This window comes from Aphelocoma coerulescens, assembly GCF_041296385.1.
Source record: "Aphelocoma coerulescens isolate FSJ_1873_10779 chromosome Z unlocalized genomic scaffold, UR_Acoe_1.0 ChrZ, whole genome shotgun sequence".
Classification (NCBI taxonomy): domain Eukaryota; kingdom Metazoa; phylum Chordata; class Aves; order Passeriformes; family Corvidae; genus Aphelocoma; species Aphelocoma coerulescens.
Genome location: NW_027184085.1, coordinates 50378221 through 50391027, shown reverse-complemented (window position 1 = coordinate 50391027; position 12807 = coordinate 50378221). Strand labels below are relative to the sequence as shown.

General features: G+C 35.8%; 2 protein-coding genes across 4 annotated transcripts in view; one reads left to right on the top strand and one right to left on the bottom strand.

Moving 5' to 3' along the window:
* Window positions 1-12: 12 nt before the first annotated feature.
* The window catches only part of IFT74 (intraflagellar transport 74), a 36892-nt gene continuing 24097 nt past the window's right edge, over window positions 13-12807 (top strand). The window contains exons 1-8 of one of the 3 annotated variants that reach the window (XM_069001670.1): window positions 13-156; window positions 663-809; window positions 1254-1389; window positions 1903-1951; window positions 2738-2836; window positions 3001-3061; window positions 3507-3566; window positions 4514-4575. In XM_069001670.1, coding sequence (XP_068857771.1) covers window positions 687-809; window positions 1254-1389; window positions 1903-1951; window positions 2738-2836; window positions 3001-3061; window positions 3507-3566; window positions 4514-4575 — 590 coding nt within the window. In that variant the 5' untranslated portion in view covers window positions 13-156; window positions 663-686. The other 2 variants (XM_069001672.1, XM_069001671.1) reach the window with 2 other exon arrangements.
* Window positions 5623-11777, bottom strand: LRRC19 (leucine rich repeat containing 19). The gene is made up of 5 exons (XM_069001673.1): window positions 11689-11777; window positions 9186-9278; window positions 7784-8294; window positions 7377-7583; window positions 5623-6171 (listed from the first exon to the last, which is right to left on the bottom strand). Exons 1-5 carry the CDS (start codon window positions 11713-11715, stop codon window positions 5846-5848), a joined length of 1164 nt encoding a protein of 387 aa, XP_068857774.1. The 5' UTR covers window positions 11716-11777; the 3' UTR covers window positions 5623-5845.

Genomic DNA, 12807 nt, shown 5'->3' with positions numbered 1-12807 from the left:
GTGTTCCTGCTGTTCTCTTGCGAAGCCCTCTGGGAGTCGTAGTCTTCGGTAGTGGGGAGAGTCTGGAGCGAGATTTGCGGCCATCGCGATATCCGTGCGGGTGGTTGCCTCGATACGGCGGCGCTGCCCCGCGGCTGACGGCGGTGGAGGGCCGCGGTGAGGGGACGGAGCTCGCTGGGCGGTCGGGGAACTGGCTCTGCTCTGCTCTGCTCTGCGGCTGGAACGGGCTCCTTACGGGGGTGGCGAAAGCTGCCGGGGTTTGTCACGGATAGCGCAGTTTGGGATCGTTGTAGTGATGGGTGAGGGCTTACGGACCGTTTGTAGGTAACCGAAATGAGTATTTGCAGCAGTTGCTCGCGTCCTGTTCGTTTCATTAAAGATTTGCATTCAGATACTGAAATAATAAGTGCCACAAGAATAAGCTGAGGGCTCACTAAGCACTGAAAAGAGACTGCTGCCCCAGCTTATTCCTGGACGATACGTGGTCCCTCCTGAGCCCTGCCGCTGTCTTGTACCATCCAGTAAGGGAGTGCTTTGCGGATAACAAAAAACCGAAAACAACTCCCCTCAACTTATTTTAATGAGAGTTATTTTTTAAAGAGTCGGTTTCTCATAGTTCAAGGACCTTGTGCAAATCAAAGGATGATTTCTCTTCTTGCCAGAGAGAAGTTAAAAAGCAAACGAATATGGCCAGCAGTAACAGACCTCCCACAGCTCGTTCTTCTTCAAGAGCAGGAGTAGGGCTGACTTCTTCATCAAGGCCTGCCTCTTCATCAAGGACTCCTTCAGCAGGCAGAATAGGAACAGCGGTATGTTAGAAAATATTATCATTAATTTTGATATATTTAGATTTTTGTCCTTTTTTTTTTGCTAATTTTTTTTTTTTTTAGTACCATGAGTGAGGAGAAGTTCTTTTTTAGGAAGAATTTAATATTTCAGTTTTGTATAAAGTTTTGCTAACCTAGTTTGGAGGGGGGTCAGGGAGGTGCAGCATCCAGAGTTCACCTGGGAGACCTGAATAGCATTAACGTTGCAGATAGATGTAACAGTGAACAGTTGCTCAAAGGTAATCCCTTACTTTCTACAACAGACATTCGACTGAAGCTTTGCTTCCCTGAAGAGATGTAAATGATGAAAGATTCCTACAGAAAGAGTATAGAGACTAACTGAAGTTTTTAATTGCTTTCGCAGTTGCTTCAGGATAATAAAGTAATAATTCAGATTTGGTAGAATTTTTTTTTTTTTTTTAATAGATGCCTCCTAGTACAGCAAGACCTGGTTCTCGTGGTGGTTCTTTGACTCCTGGAGGAGTCTTATTATCTCAGGTTAAAGTTGCAGACCGTCCAGTGACTCAACAGGGATTAAGTGGAATAAAAACTGCAATGAAAGGTATTTTGTACTGAAAATAGCCATCAAGTTGTCTGCAAACATTTTGAAAGAATATTTAGATTGTTATAGGAAAGCTTTTCATCACTGTGTATATTTCAGAGTGAAGAGCTGTGATTAAAAAGAGCAGCAAAAAGAAAGAGAAAATTAAAGTGTTCCTCTTACTGTCATTGCTCTTGGCAACCAAAGAAGATAAACATTTTTCTGTAACTGAGCTGTCTTTAAAAATAATTCAAAATAATAGAACAAGATTATTGTCTTCTTCCATCACTGCAGAATACTTGAAACACTCTATTATGTAGTAACTATTCATATATTTGTATTAGTAATGTTTCTCTTTGCAGCAGTCTAAAAATATCTTCCTTTTTTTAATGAGATAATATCTATTTAAGAACACTAGATTATATTAGTTGTAATTTTTTTTGACTGTAAGTTTTGCAGATTGTTTTCCTAATTTACAGTTCATCTAACTTAGGGGTTTTTTTAACAAAATATCATATTGTTCTCTTTTATCAGGTCCTCAGAGACAGATAATGGATAAAACATACTACCTTGGGATGCTGAGGTACGTCTTAACAACACGTCTGTTCCTTTTCAGACACAGAGTTGAAGCTTGACAACAGCGTGCAATAGGTGGTGTTCACTTATAGTGAGCTGTTAGAAGAGTGCTGCTATAAGAGGGAAAGTTATTTTGTATATAGGTATTCTGTAGGAAGAAAGGAAGTAGATTCCCTTGAGGTTTTGTAGTTAGGCTTGATAAGTTAAATGCTCTCACACAGCATTAGTAAGGGGGGGGGGGTCAGTGATTCTGAGCTTCCACCTCTCATGTTTTTTAGGTCTGATAGCTCCATTTGTCAGAAGTAGCATTGCAAACTAAAGATTTTTTATTGTACATTTCAGGTGGTTTACTTGGATTATGCATTCAGCTAGCAATGACAAACGCAAGACCTTGTGCAAACTATTGCATGCAGGATTTTATCATTTGATCATATTACAGTTTTGAATAACTAGTCCTAAAAGATGTCATTTTAAGTATGGATGATACCCACATTTTGTGAATTTATACTGTGTTTTTTTTCTGTCCACATCTGTTTTACCAGCAGAGACAAAAAGCTAATTAAAACATTTTATTTCATACCAAGGTTTTCCAGCAACTACTTAAACTTTATCTGATACAACAATTTTGCTTTTTTCCACACTTACCTCTTCTTAGAAATGCTGAGTTGAAACAAAGTGCAGTGTGAGAGATACTAATTTCAAATCTCCTATTGTAAAATATATTTTCTGTTCTACCTGTGCTTTAGCTGTACATCCAGATGTTGATGATTCTTTTTTGTTTATTTTTTTTCAGAAGTAAAGCAAATGAGCTTACAACAGAAATTAGCAAGCTGCAGGAAGAAGTAGAAATGTACAAGCAAGAGAAATCTGTCTATTTGTCCTATGAAAAACGGTGAGATGTATTGCAGTTAATGCAGTGCTAACTTTCTAAGTTAAAAGACTATTTTCAAGTATTGGGCAGGCTTCAAGGAATCAGTGAATATTTTTTTTTCATTATTTTATTTTTACATATACAAATTTTATCATTTGAAGTTTGACTTTTTGTTTCATATTTAGGGCAGAGGCTTTAGCTGGTGAAATCAAAGATTTTCAAGGTCAACTAGCAGACTACAACATGGTATGCTGCTGTCAAATTTTGAAACTGAATGCTGTCCAGTTTATTCTTTTACTTAACTTTGTACTGCTTTTGCCTCATTTGGAATTTTTTTTTTTTACATTTCTATGTAAAAATATACTGGTTAACGCTGCCTTTATTCAGTTATTGGAAAGGAAAGAGATGGAAACAGAGGAAAACAAAAAGTGTACTATACATTAGGAGAAGTATCTGCATATGGATTTAAGAAATTTGTGCTGTGTAATATTTCAGTGCTTAGAATAGCTACATATGATGATGATTATTCCTGAAAATGACATGTGATCTATTCAGATTCCCAAATCATGTTTTTTTTCCATTTGCAATAACTGAAATTTGCTGTGCTTTCATGAACCCTTTGTCTGATTTTTTTTTTTTTTTTTTTAAGAAAATGAGAGCAGTAACAGGTTGGAATTCTGTCTTGTTTCAGGTTCTGGATATACTTAACACCAGTACAGATATGGCAGAAGTGATCCGTGATTACAATATGGTAAGAATTACGATATTTGCTATACTTTAGCAGTGAAATGGTGTGTTACTTTCTTGATGCTTTGAATGTCTGACATATCTAATAAAGCATAGCACTGACTTAAAACCTAGCCATTTTTTTCCAGTTAAATTATTCATAATGTTGCCAACATGTTAGCAGTAAGACAATTGCCTGAAGTGTTGGGTTAACAGCCCCATGATAGTTTTCTGTGATTTAAATTTGAGAGGGATGTTATCCCAATCCAAATTATGAGTGTTAAGATATCTTTTTTATTTTTCGGGAGCACAGAACACTAGTCTTAGGAGAGGTAAATTTAGGTAGACTACACTGCCTTGTAAAGCTGCCTGGTCTTCTGTACATTAAGTTCTCTTTTGTCTTCAGCCTTTTAAATGTCTCCAGTGTAAAAAATAGTAAATAGGTCTCTGACATAGCCATCACAAAATTAATGAGTTTTGTTCTTCCTTTGCTTTCCTTCTTTATTTTCTAACACGTACTCTTAAGGTGTGAGTGGCGTATTTTATTTCCTATGATCAATTTGTCCACAAGCAAAAGAAACCAGTTTCAGTAAAGGTTGTTTTGATAACTTGAAAAATTACCTGAGTATTTCTTGGTCAAAACAACTTTTTTTTCCTTGCATTTGATTGAATAATAAGGTACAATGTCTGTGTAATAAAGAGAAGAATGCCTTTCATCCTGCCTGTGTAGTTTTAAAGGTATTTTGCTAAGTGTTTCAATAATAGATCCCAGAGTAATAGTGAGTGAATCAATTTCTCTAGAAGTATTCAAAAGATGTGTACATACTGTATTTAGGGATATGGTTTATTGGTGAGCTTGTCAGTGCTGAGTTAAGGGTTGGACTTTATGATCTTAGAGGTGTTTTCCAACCTGTATCATTCCATGATTTATTACAAACTTGATTGTGCTCCAATTTTTTTTTTTTTTTTAAGTTAAAGGTTCAGAATGACCAAGCCACTCAGAGTATGGATAAAATTTTCACAGAAAGACAAGTGTAAGTACATTAAGTGTATGTTTTTCATCTTTGAATAACTCAATTTCTCCTAACTCAGCTTGGGAAAGTACTTGCCTAACAGTGCAATGCATATCAGAAGTGATGCCTGAACAATTTCAAAATGATATGTTGGGCCAGGTTGCAGCTGGAGTTCCTAGTGTTAAACTCCAGTTACTCCCCTGAAGATAATTACCATGTCATTCAGGAAGAGTTAGATGGCAATGGAGAGTCCTGTCTCTTGGCAATCTGGTGTCAAGTTCTGGGAGTTTTGTTGTGTTGTAGCAGAGTGAAGAAAGCAAGCAGAAGTGGGAACTAGACCTTTGCCTGTCTGGTAAGGTAAGGCTGTGTAGAGGGAAAGATGAGGACTGTGAGATGCTTGCAATAGGAATTAGTAAGAATTTTGTGAGAATGGCTTGTGTAGTGATAGGCTGAGAGGGTGAGTTTTGAGATAGTTAATTTAGGCACAAGAGGGGTGCAGGAGAATGCTATATGATCCTGCTCATTGCCAGTGAAAGCAGTGAGGCTTTATGTACCAGTAAGCCATCCAAAGCAACCAATTTACCAGTTAATAATGTCACATTGCATTAATACTGCAGTTTTCAACAGCTTGCAAATGTGCCTGTTGCACCCTGAATGCCTTTTTAAGTGTTAAGAAAATATGAAGAGAAAATACTTGGTTCAGTAGCAATGCAGTAATGGTAATTTATCGTTGCACTGTACGTACAAGCTTTTGGGAATACAGCAGTTGGTCTTTCTTGCTCTGCTAATTTGGGTAAAAAAATACCCAAATGCTCCATTCTCTGATTGTGTTAGTTTTGCCTAATGGACTGCAGAGCTGTTCCAGCATTGATTTGAAGCCAGCCCCCAGTCTGGCTGTGGTCAGCTTCAGCATTTTTGAGAAATTATTTTTCTCTTCTAGACCTCTTCACAATGAAAGTATTAGTGATTATGCCAACATCACCTGCTACTTTGTTCATGTCAAACAATATACATTAAGCCCCCCAATATAAGTAGCCAAATAGATTTTATGAAAAAGTGGATTATGAGTATTTTTTGCATGGTTTGAAGTATTTATTGTGTCAATAATGCATGCATATGACCCCATTTTTTAACTTCATGGTTGATGCAGCAAAATCTTGTTACGGATTTGGCGAGATGAAAGGAGACAGACTGCATAACTTCATTCTGTCTTGTACAAGGGCAGCATAAAATGGAAGTATAAGAGTACAGCATTTTTAAAATGTCAGTTCAGCATCCATTGTTTAAGACATTAATGCTCCTCATTTACATAAATATCTATGTATTTATCCTCAATAAATCCATCTTCTTCATCTCTGCATGCATGAATTTTCTCAAATATTACGATGGGTTCTTCACTGCTTGTACCCGATACTGAAGGAGAAGAACACGTGTCAGCTGAGAACTCCTGTTCAAACATCTCTGAGTTATTTTCTTCCAGACGACGGTGACGGTAGCTGATCAAGTAGTGATACCATGCTGGGCATTTTACAGCAGTAAAAATCAGGAGTGTAGTGCCTAGGACAAACCCTAGGACACCTGCTAGGAAGGTCCAACTTTTGCCAACAAGTGGTAACTCTTTAAAAAAAACAGGAAAAAAGAAGAGTTATCTTCATGAGGAATACTAGGAAGAACTCTTGTATGATTTTTTTCATAGTTAAATTGAGAACTCAAAAAGTAAACATTGATAGGGGAATTACTGAGTGTCTCCAGAGCTTTCGTAGAATGTTGTTGCTGTGTTGTCATGGAGTCAGTAACTTCACAGAGATTAGTAATATATGTGCATCTCATTTCATAGCAATATAAATCTACTTTGCATATTTATAAAAAATAATTGTTTCAAAGTCTATTTCAAAGGTAAAGTTCTTTAATATAAAAGATTAAAAAAAATATAGAAGATTTTTTTTCTGAAAGTAATTCCAAGATTAGGCTTTGGAAAAAAATAATCAGTAATTGGCTTCAAATTTTATTTCCCAGGCTTTACTTTTTATCTGGTAATAATGTCTGAACCCTAAAATAAGATGTCTTTGACATATCCTTTCAGTTGTGTTTCTTTAATAATAAAAATTTCAGTAAACTATATTTGCCAATAGTCTTTATTTAGAAGCTGGTTTTGTGTGCTGGCCACTACCCTAAAACAAATTATAAGATGGTACAGCTAAAGAAACATGTCACAGTGATAGCTTATAATTTGTGTATATATCTGTAGATATATTTCCTGCATTAGCCAGAAGGAAGAAGTAAAGCTTTTCAGGATTGAAGAGTTAACTTGCACATAAGATTAACATTGAAAGGTGAAGAAAGGTGAGGAGACTATCACTGAAATTTCCAGAGAATGTGCAATGTGCATTCATGTCCTTTATACTGAACACATTTAGGATGGGAGTAAAATCTGTAAGTTCACGCTATCACATTTTAGGAAGACAGCTACATGTAGAAAGCAGTTAGTTTGGAAAAAGAAAATTTCTTTTAAAGTTACTTCCCTAGTTCTGTTAGGCAGAGACGTAGACAATTATCTGAATTTTAGGGCTTTGAAATTTCATCATCATTTTTTAGTATCATTGAAGAATGGTGGGGTTTATCTGTTTTGAACACTTAATCAGTAAATCTTAACATTCCCTGTAATGTGTGTGACTGTCTACAAGAACCTGGAAATATGCTTGTTCTGTAGCCCTGGCTTTTATGGAAGAGTCATGGTGTACTAGGAATGCAAAACAATATATAGTCATGGAACAGCAAATCAAACAGCTCATAAGCAGTAAAGTGAAATATCTGTGTATTACCTGCTCGTGTTCCATTGTTTCCAGTGATGTTGTTTGGAGTCAGAACTGTTATTAAGGCACTACTTCTAAGACTAACAGCAGGAGTGGAAGTTACAGTGTTTTCTAAAGGAGTCTTTTCAATTTTGCAGTCAGCAGGTTGGATAGCTGCCATCTTGATGGAGATTTTTTCCATGTTTGGCAATGTACATGTAGTGTTGCTTTCATTTTCTGTGAATGTGAGCAGGGAAAAGGCTATGAGATAGTGGTAATTTTTTGGCACTCTAGTCTAAAACAAATCTCATGGATAGCTATTGTATTACTGCATAATATGGGTAAGTTGGTGGTGGATTTTATCCACATCAGAAAAAATGCACAGTTAAGCTATTTGATGTAAAAAAATATGAAATGCTGCCCTTACCAAAACTTACCCAATGTCACATTGGAGGCAGTTAGCCATATCTGTAAGTCAAGGAGATCACAGGAGCAGATCCATGGGTTTCCAGCTAAAACAATTTTAATCAGTTTAAAAGATGATTTTATATGAAAATATTTCAGAAAATTATACTGTAGATTTAAAACTGTCAGGCTTTCTAGAAAAGTAAATGTATCTGAATCCAGCTGAGCAATCATGTTATAGGATAGATTCAACACTGAGAGTTGCTTTAATCCTGCAAATGCTGCTTTATGAACAGTGCTAATAGAGTTGTTGCTAATATCCAGAGTTACGAGTTTTTTCAGATTGTAGAAGCTGTTATTGCATAATACAGTAATGTTGTTTTCATTCAGATGAAGTTCAGTGAGGTTAACAAAATGTCCAAGAATCTCTTTGTCATGATCTTCTAAAGTGATTTTATTGTTTTTGAGGCTTAATTTAGTGACATTTTGAAAAAGGTTGAGGGGGATATTAAAGAGGTTTTTTCCAGACTCCTCACAAGCAACCTGTTGAAAAAAAAGAGAGTGACAACAATTAAATACAGTGGAAAAGTCTACTAATAAAGGTGTCTCAGTGAGGACTGTTGAAGGCAAGAGAAAACTTCTATTTTGTAATGCTGTCACTTTAAAAGAAAAGTTACATTGCTCTTCATGAAGTTTTATTTTATCTTTCTTAATTAACTCATGGTCTGGTGATACAGCAGAATGAATCCTCCTTGGAATCTGATGTTCTAGAGCATTTAGTGCTGAGCTCTGTGTTTAGATGCAAGGGTCTTTAGGTGATGGTCATCCAAAATGTAACCAGTTTGGCATACTGTTTTGGAATTAATTATTTGTTGGGTAAAAAATGAACTCCTTTCCTTCATAATCTGGAGAGAAGGTGTCATAGAGAAAGTTTATTCAAGACTGCAAATTAATTCAAATATGCCTTCTGTAATGTATTTTTAAAAAAAACCTATGTTTACTCTTAATTTAAAATAACATCTTTAGAGCAGACCTTCAACAAAACATTTATTATATATATATTTGTTATAGCACTTCATTTTGGTTTTCTGTGTTGAAGTTTAGCGTAGCTGCAGTCTTTTCAGATTTGAGTGTTTGCTCTCAATACCTTGAAATAGTTTCATTTTCTGAGAAGAGTACATTTATTTATATATGTAAAGAGGCATTCCTGTTGTCTGGAAGAATTGGAGGTACAAAATCATCTCAAATATGTTTCCATGTTGTTCACCCACTTACAATGACTGTCATCACCTAATTGTCCATTACACTACTTCTTACTTGCATTTTTGTATTTCTTTCTTCAGGGCATATGTTTATGAAACAGTTTTTAAAATGCCTTCTGCTTCAAATGTATCTTTCAAACATAAGGGTAGTCCAGATCAATGTAAAACTTACAGTTTGGGAAGTAATGTTGCAGTCAGCAGTGGCTGGATTCAGAAACAGCATTCCAGCCCAGATCACAAGCCAGTAGAGTTTCATGTTTGGAGCCTAGTAAAAAACATGTTTGCACATCAAGACCAGAATGCCGGTGTCTTCTGTAGCGGTAGTTTAACAAATTAATAGATACAGTTATTTCAATGATAGTTTAATAAATTTTGTTCTACATAAATACTTTCTAACGTAAAATTAAGTGGAGAAACAAGGGTTATCAGAATCAGCTTTCACTTAATTGAGCCAAACCTAAAATCCAGTGTGCAGACTGTATCAGCAAATAGAAAAGGGATTGGTTAGACAAGTTAATAGAGAAAAACATCATAAATGTATAAAACAAATAGGCAGGGCTGTACTCTTTAGTATCCCTGTTCAAGCAATTATGGGTACTGAAAGACTATGACTGGAGTAAACTGCAGAAAGTATTGATGCTTGCATGCTCTTCCTGTACAATTTCTCTCATTGCCTCTGACAGAGGCAGGGTACTCTACTAGACAATTGTTGGTTTGTCCAGTCAGATTTCTTATATGTTCTTATGCAAGTTACTAAGCATTTTTTGTGAATTTTTAATTAGAAGATCAATCTTTCAATCTCTTTATTGTCCATAATATAACGTATAAAATGACATAAACCTGGATTTCTCTATTAGGAAGGTATAATTGTTGCTCTGATCTTTGGAACTAAGTAAACATGGTTCAGTCTCTGGTGATAGAGTTTTTGTACAGATTTGAGCCTTATTTTTTGAAAGTTAGGAAAGATCCTACAAATAGTATTTACTGTGGTATTAACATCTCTCAAAGAAAGGGTCTCTCAGTCATTGCCTTTGAATCAGGCACTATTTGCAGTATCTATTCATTTTAAGCAGAAATGTTACGCCGTGTCTGTGACATGTTAAGTTAGTCCCTGTTTATGCCACACTTGAGTGAAAATGTTGTGTAAAAGTCAATGAATCTTTAATTTTTCCAGTTTTTCTTAAGCATCTGTAAAGATAGGGGTTTAATCTTAGTATCTCCTTGCCAGATATCTTCCATAGTAAAAGAAACCCAAAAGGTAAAGTGTAAGATACTTGTTTAAAGTGAGCTGTACAGAGCATTCACTGAATTTAACAGAAAAGAGTGGGGGAAATTACATAAGGAAGTTTAATTGCACAAACAATGCTAAGTATAGGCAGCCCATCAGATTTACAAAACCTCCACCAGTCCTTAAAATGAGTGCCAGGAGGCCTTTGCTGATCATAATGATATAAATGAGGTCATAGAACAAACTGGTCAAGTCTATTTGATAACTTCTATATATTTGCATGTCAGAGGATTGACCTCATTCACCTAACTGAGTCAGCCTGGAAATTTCATAACTTCTTGGAAAGAAGAGGAAGATAAATGCTACTTAGTCTGCTCTGATCCATTGTGTATTTCTACTTCTGTCAGAATCTTATATTGCATACAAAAAGAGTTCATAAACCTTTTGCCATTTAGCCATTTTCCGTGGCAGGGACATGGGGTGCTAGCAGCAGCAGCCCCTGTGGAATTTTTTTATGTTCTGTATTAGGTTTTGCACTTGTCAGTGGTGGTACTGGTGGCCTGCATATTTTTTTAGCCAGCTTGTGTATTGTTAGTGGAAAACATGATGCACTTAGAGAATTTCCAAAATTACTATTTTAACATCTGGATCTTGCAGTGTATTTGGACTTTAAAGGTACAGCTTCCTAGATGTTCAGAAACAGAACAGGTCTTAACCTGGCAATTTATAAATACAGATAAATGGTATTATTGTCGTTTGCAGATTACAAGACAAGAACTGTCTTAAATAGAGTGGGAAACTATATTAAATATTGTTCTTAATGCTAACCTGTAAGTTACTAACAACCAAGTTGAAAATTTAAGTTGTACATATGTCTAAGTCAGAAACATAATTCCTAGCTCTTACTTTAGTTTCTACTGAAAACGTAGGGGATTTCTTACAAATGTGACTGCCTGCATTTTGTGTATGTGAACCTGTATAATCAGTAGAAGAACAGGAGAGCATCTGTAATTTTAGTTGCAGTCCAGCATTTTACTAGAACCAGATTTTACAAACCGCTGTTTAAACTAACTGCTTTGAAAAGAAACTCAGCCTAGTAATACATTGGCAATACATTGGTAGTACTTCGATATTTCCTTGTAATTAGAAGTGCTTTCTTAAAAATTTCCATCTGAGAACTTTGAAAATCATATAATTTAAAAATAATGTAATGATTTTTGTTTTTTCTGGGAAAGTTACTGAGTTTATATAATCAGTCTGATTTTCAGAGTCTGTTCCCCAGCTTTCTAATGAAGTAGAATTTACTTAACAACTCAGCATGTCCCAGGTTCATGTTAATTCCTGAAGTTTTAATATAACTTGAGATATGTTTTCTTCCAGTCTAGCAACAAAGTTATACTAATAAATCTTTGCCTGCATTTTGAATTAGACATGCTAAGTGTCTTACCTTTCTGCTGCTTCTTACAGGTATCATATGTACCTATGTGTAGATTTTTCAGTGCACTGACAAGAAATAACATGGTGAAACAGCACTTTGTTTTTCTTCAACCTTTGTACCTGATGAATAACCAGGCAGTGTAAAAAAATAATAAACCTAGAAAATCCTTAGCAAAAGATTGACTAAGTTGAGCAACTTCTTATAATCGTCTTGGATTTAATTGGATCATCAGCCAATAGGAAAGTCTAACTGTAATATGCTGAAGTGTCAAGTTCCAGTTCGTAGAGGAGGCAGTGAGTTTAAATGCCACAGGTAATTTACAAGCAAGTTGAGTTATAATCAATTAAAGAAATTCCGGAGACAGAAAAAGACTTTCATTTTTAATTTGATCAGTCATCAAATGAAGAAAATGTCAGGATATTTGCATACCAAAGTAAAGCTTCCTAGTAGCTAGTTAACTCTCTGTTAGTGCTTGTGTCTTGCAAACATCATCATCAGATGAGCTGCAGGGCGATACATAAGGATGTCTGTAATAAGAACTGTATTTCAGGAAGAAGTTCCAAAAAGAAATCATACTTGCTCTGGAGTGAATGTCTATGTACAGGCTGAAAAAAAGGGATTATATTGATATAACGGCACTGTGTCCTATAAATTTTTACTTGCATTAGTGCTCGTTCTGTCCAATGCACACCACCAAACTACAGGAGAGTTCATCTCCTTTCCATCTCCATTCCTCTCCAATATGTGGCTGTAGAAATTGTTTTACTTCACTATGTCTTTGTTTTTATTGGCACTTTGTTTTTGCATAATATCTCAAAACATTCTGCAGCTTTTCCAAGATTCATCCCTGATTCAGCTCATCCATAGTGTTCAAATTACTCGTGGTAACTCGTGGTGTTTCTGTGACAGCCATTTCTGATTTTTTTACTGCCTCTTGAAAAATCACTAAGTTGCAGCCTCCCCTCAGAAGGTTTCTACCAGAGAAGATGCATCACAGTAAGTCAGACATTTCTGGTCTCAAGGACATGCTGGATCATCTTGAAGTATTTAGCCAGGAGTCCATATCATGTAAGAAAAGGAGAAGTGCCTCATGTTAAGAGGCTACTCTTTAATTTATCCACACACACT

Excerpts from the sequence above, each read along its gene's own strand:
- LRRC19 (XM_069001673.1), bottom strand. The coding sequence starts at position 11,715 with ATGATACCTGTAAGAAGCAGCAGAAAG. Across the intron at positions 7,584-7,783 it reads TGCCTCCAATGTGACATTGG|AAAATGAAAGCAACACTACA; the intron begins GTAAGTTTTGGT and ends TCACATTCACAG. Across the intron at positions 6,172-7,376 it reads AAACAATGGAACACGAGCAG|AGTTACCACTTGTTGGCAAA; the intron begins GTAATACACAGA and ends TTTTTTTTAAAG.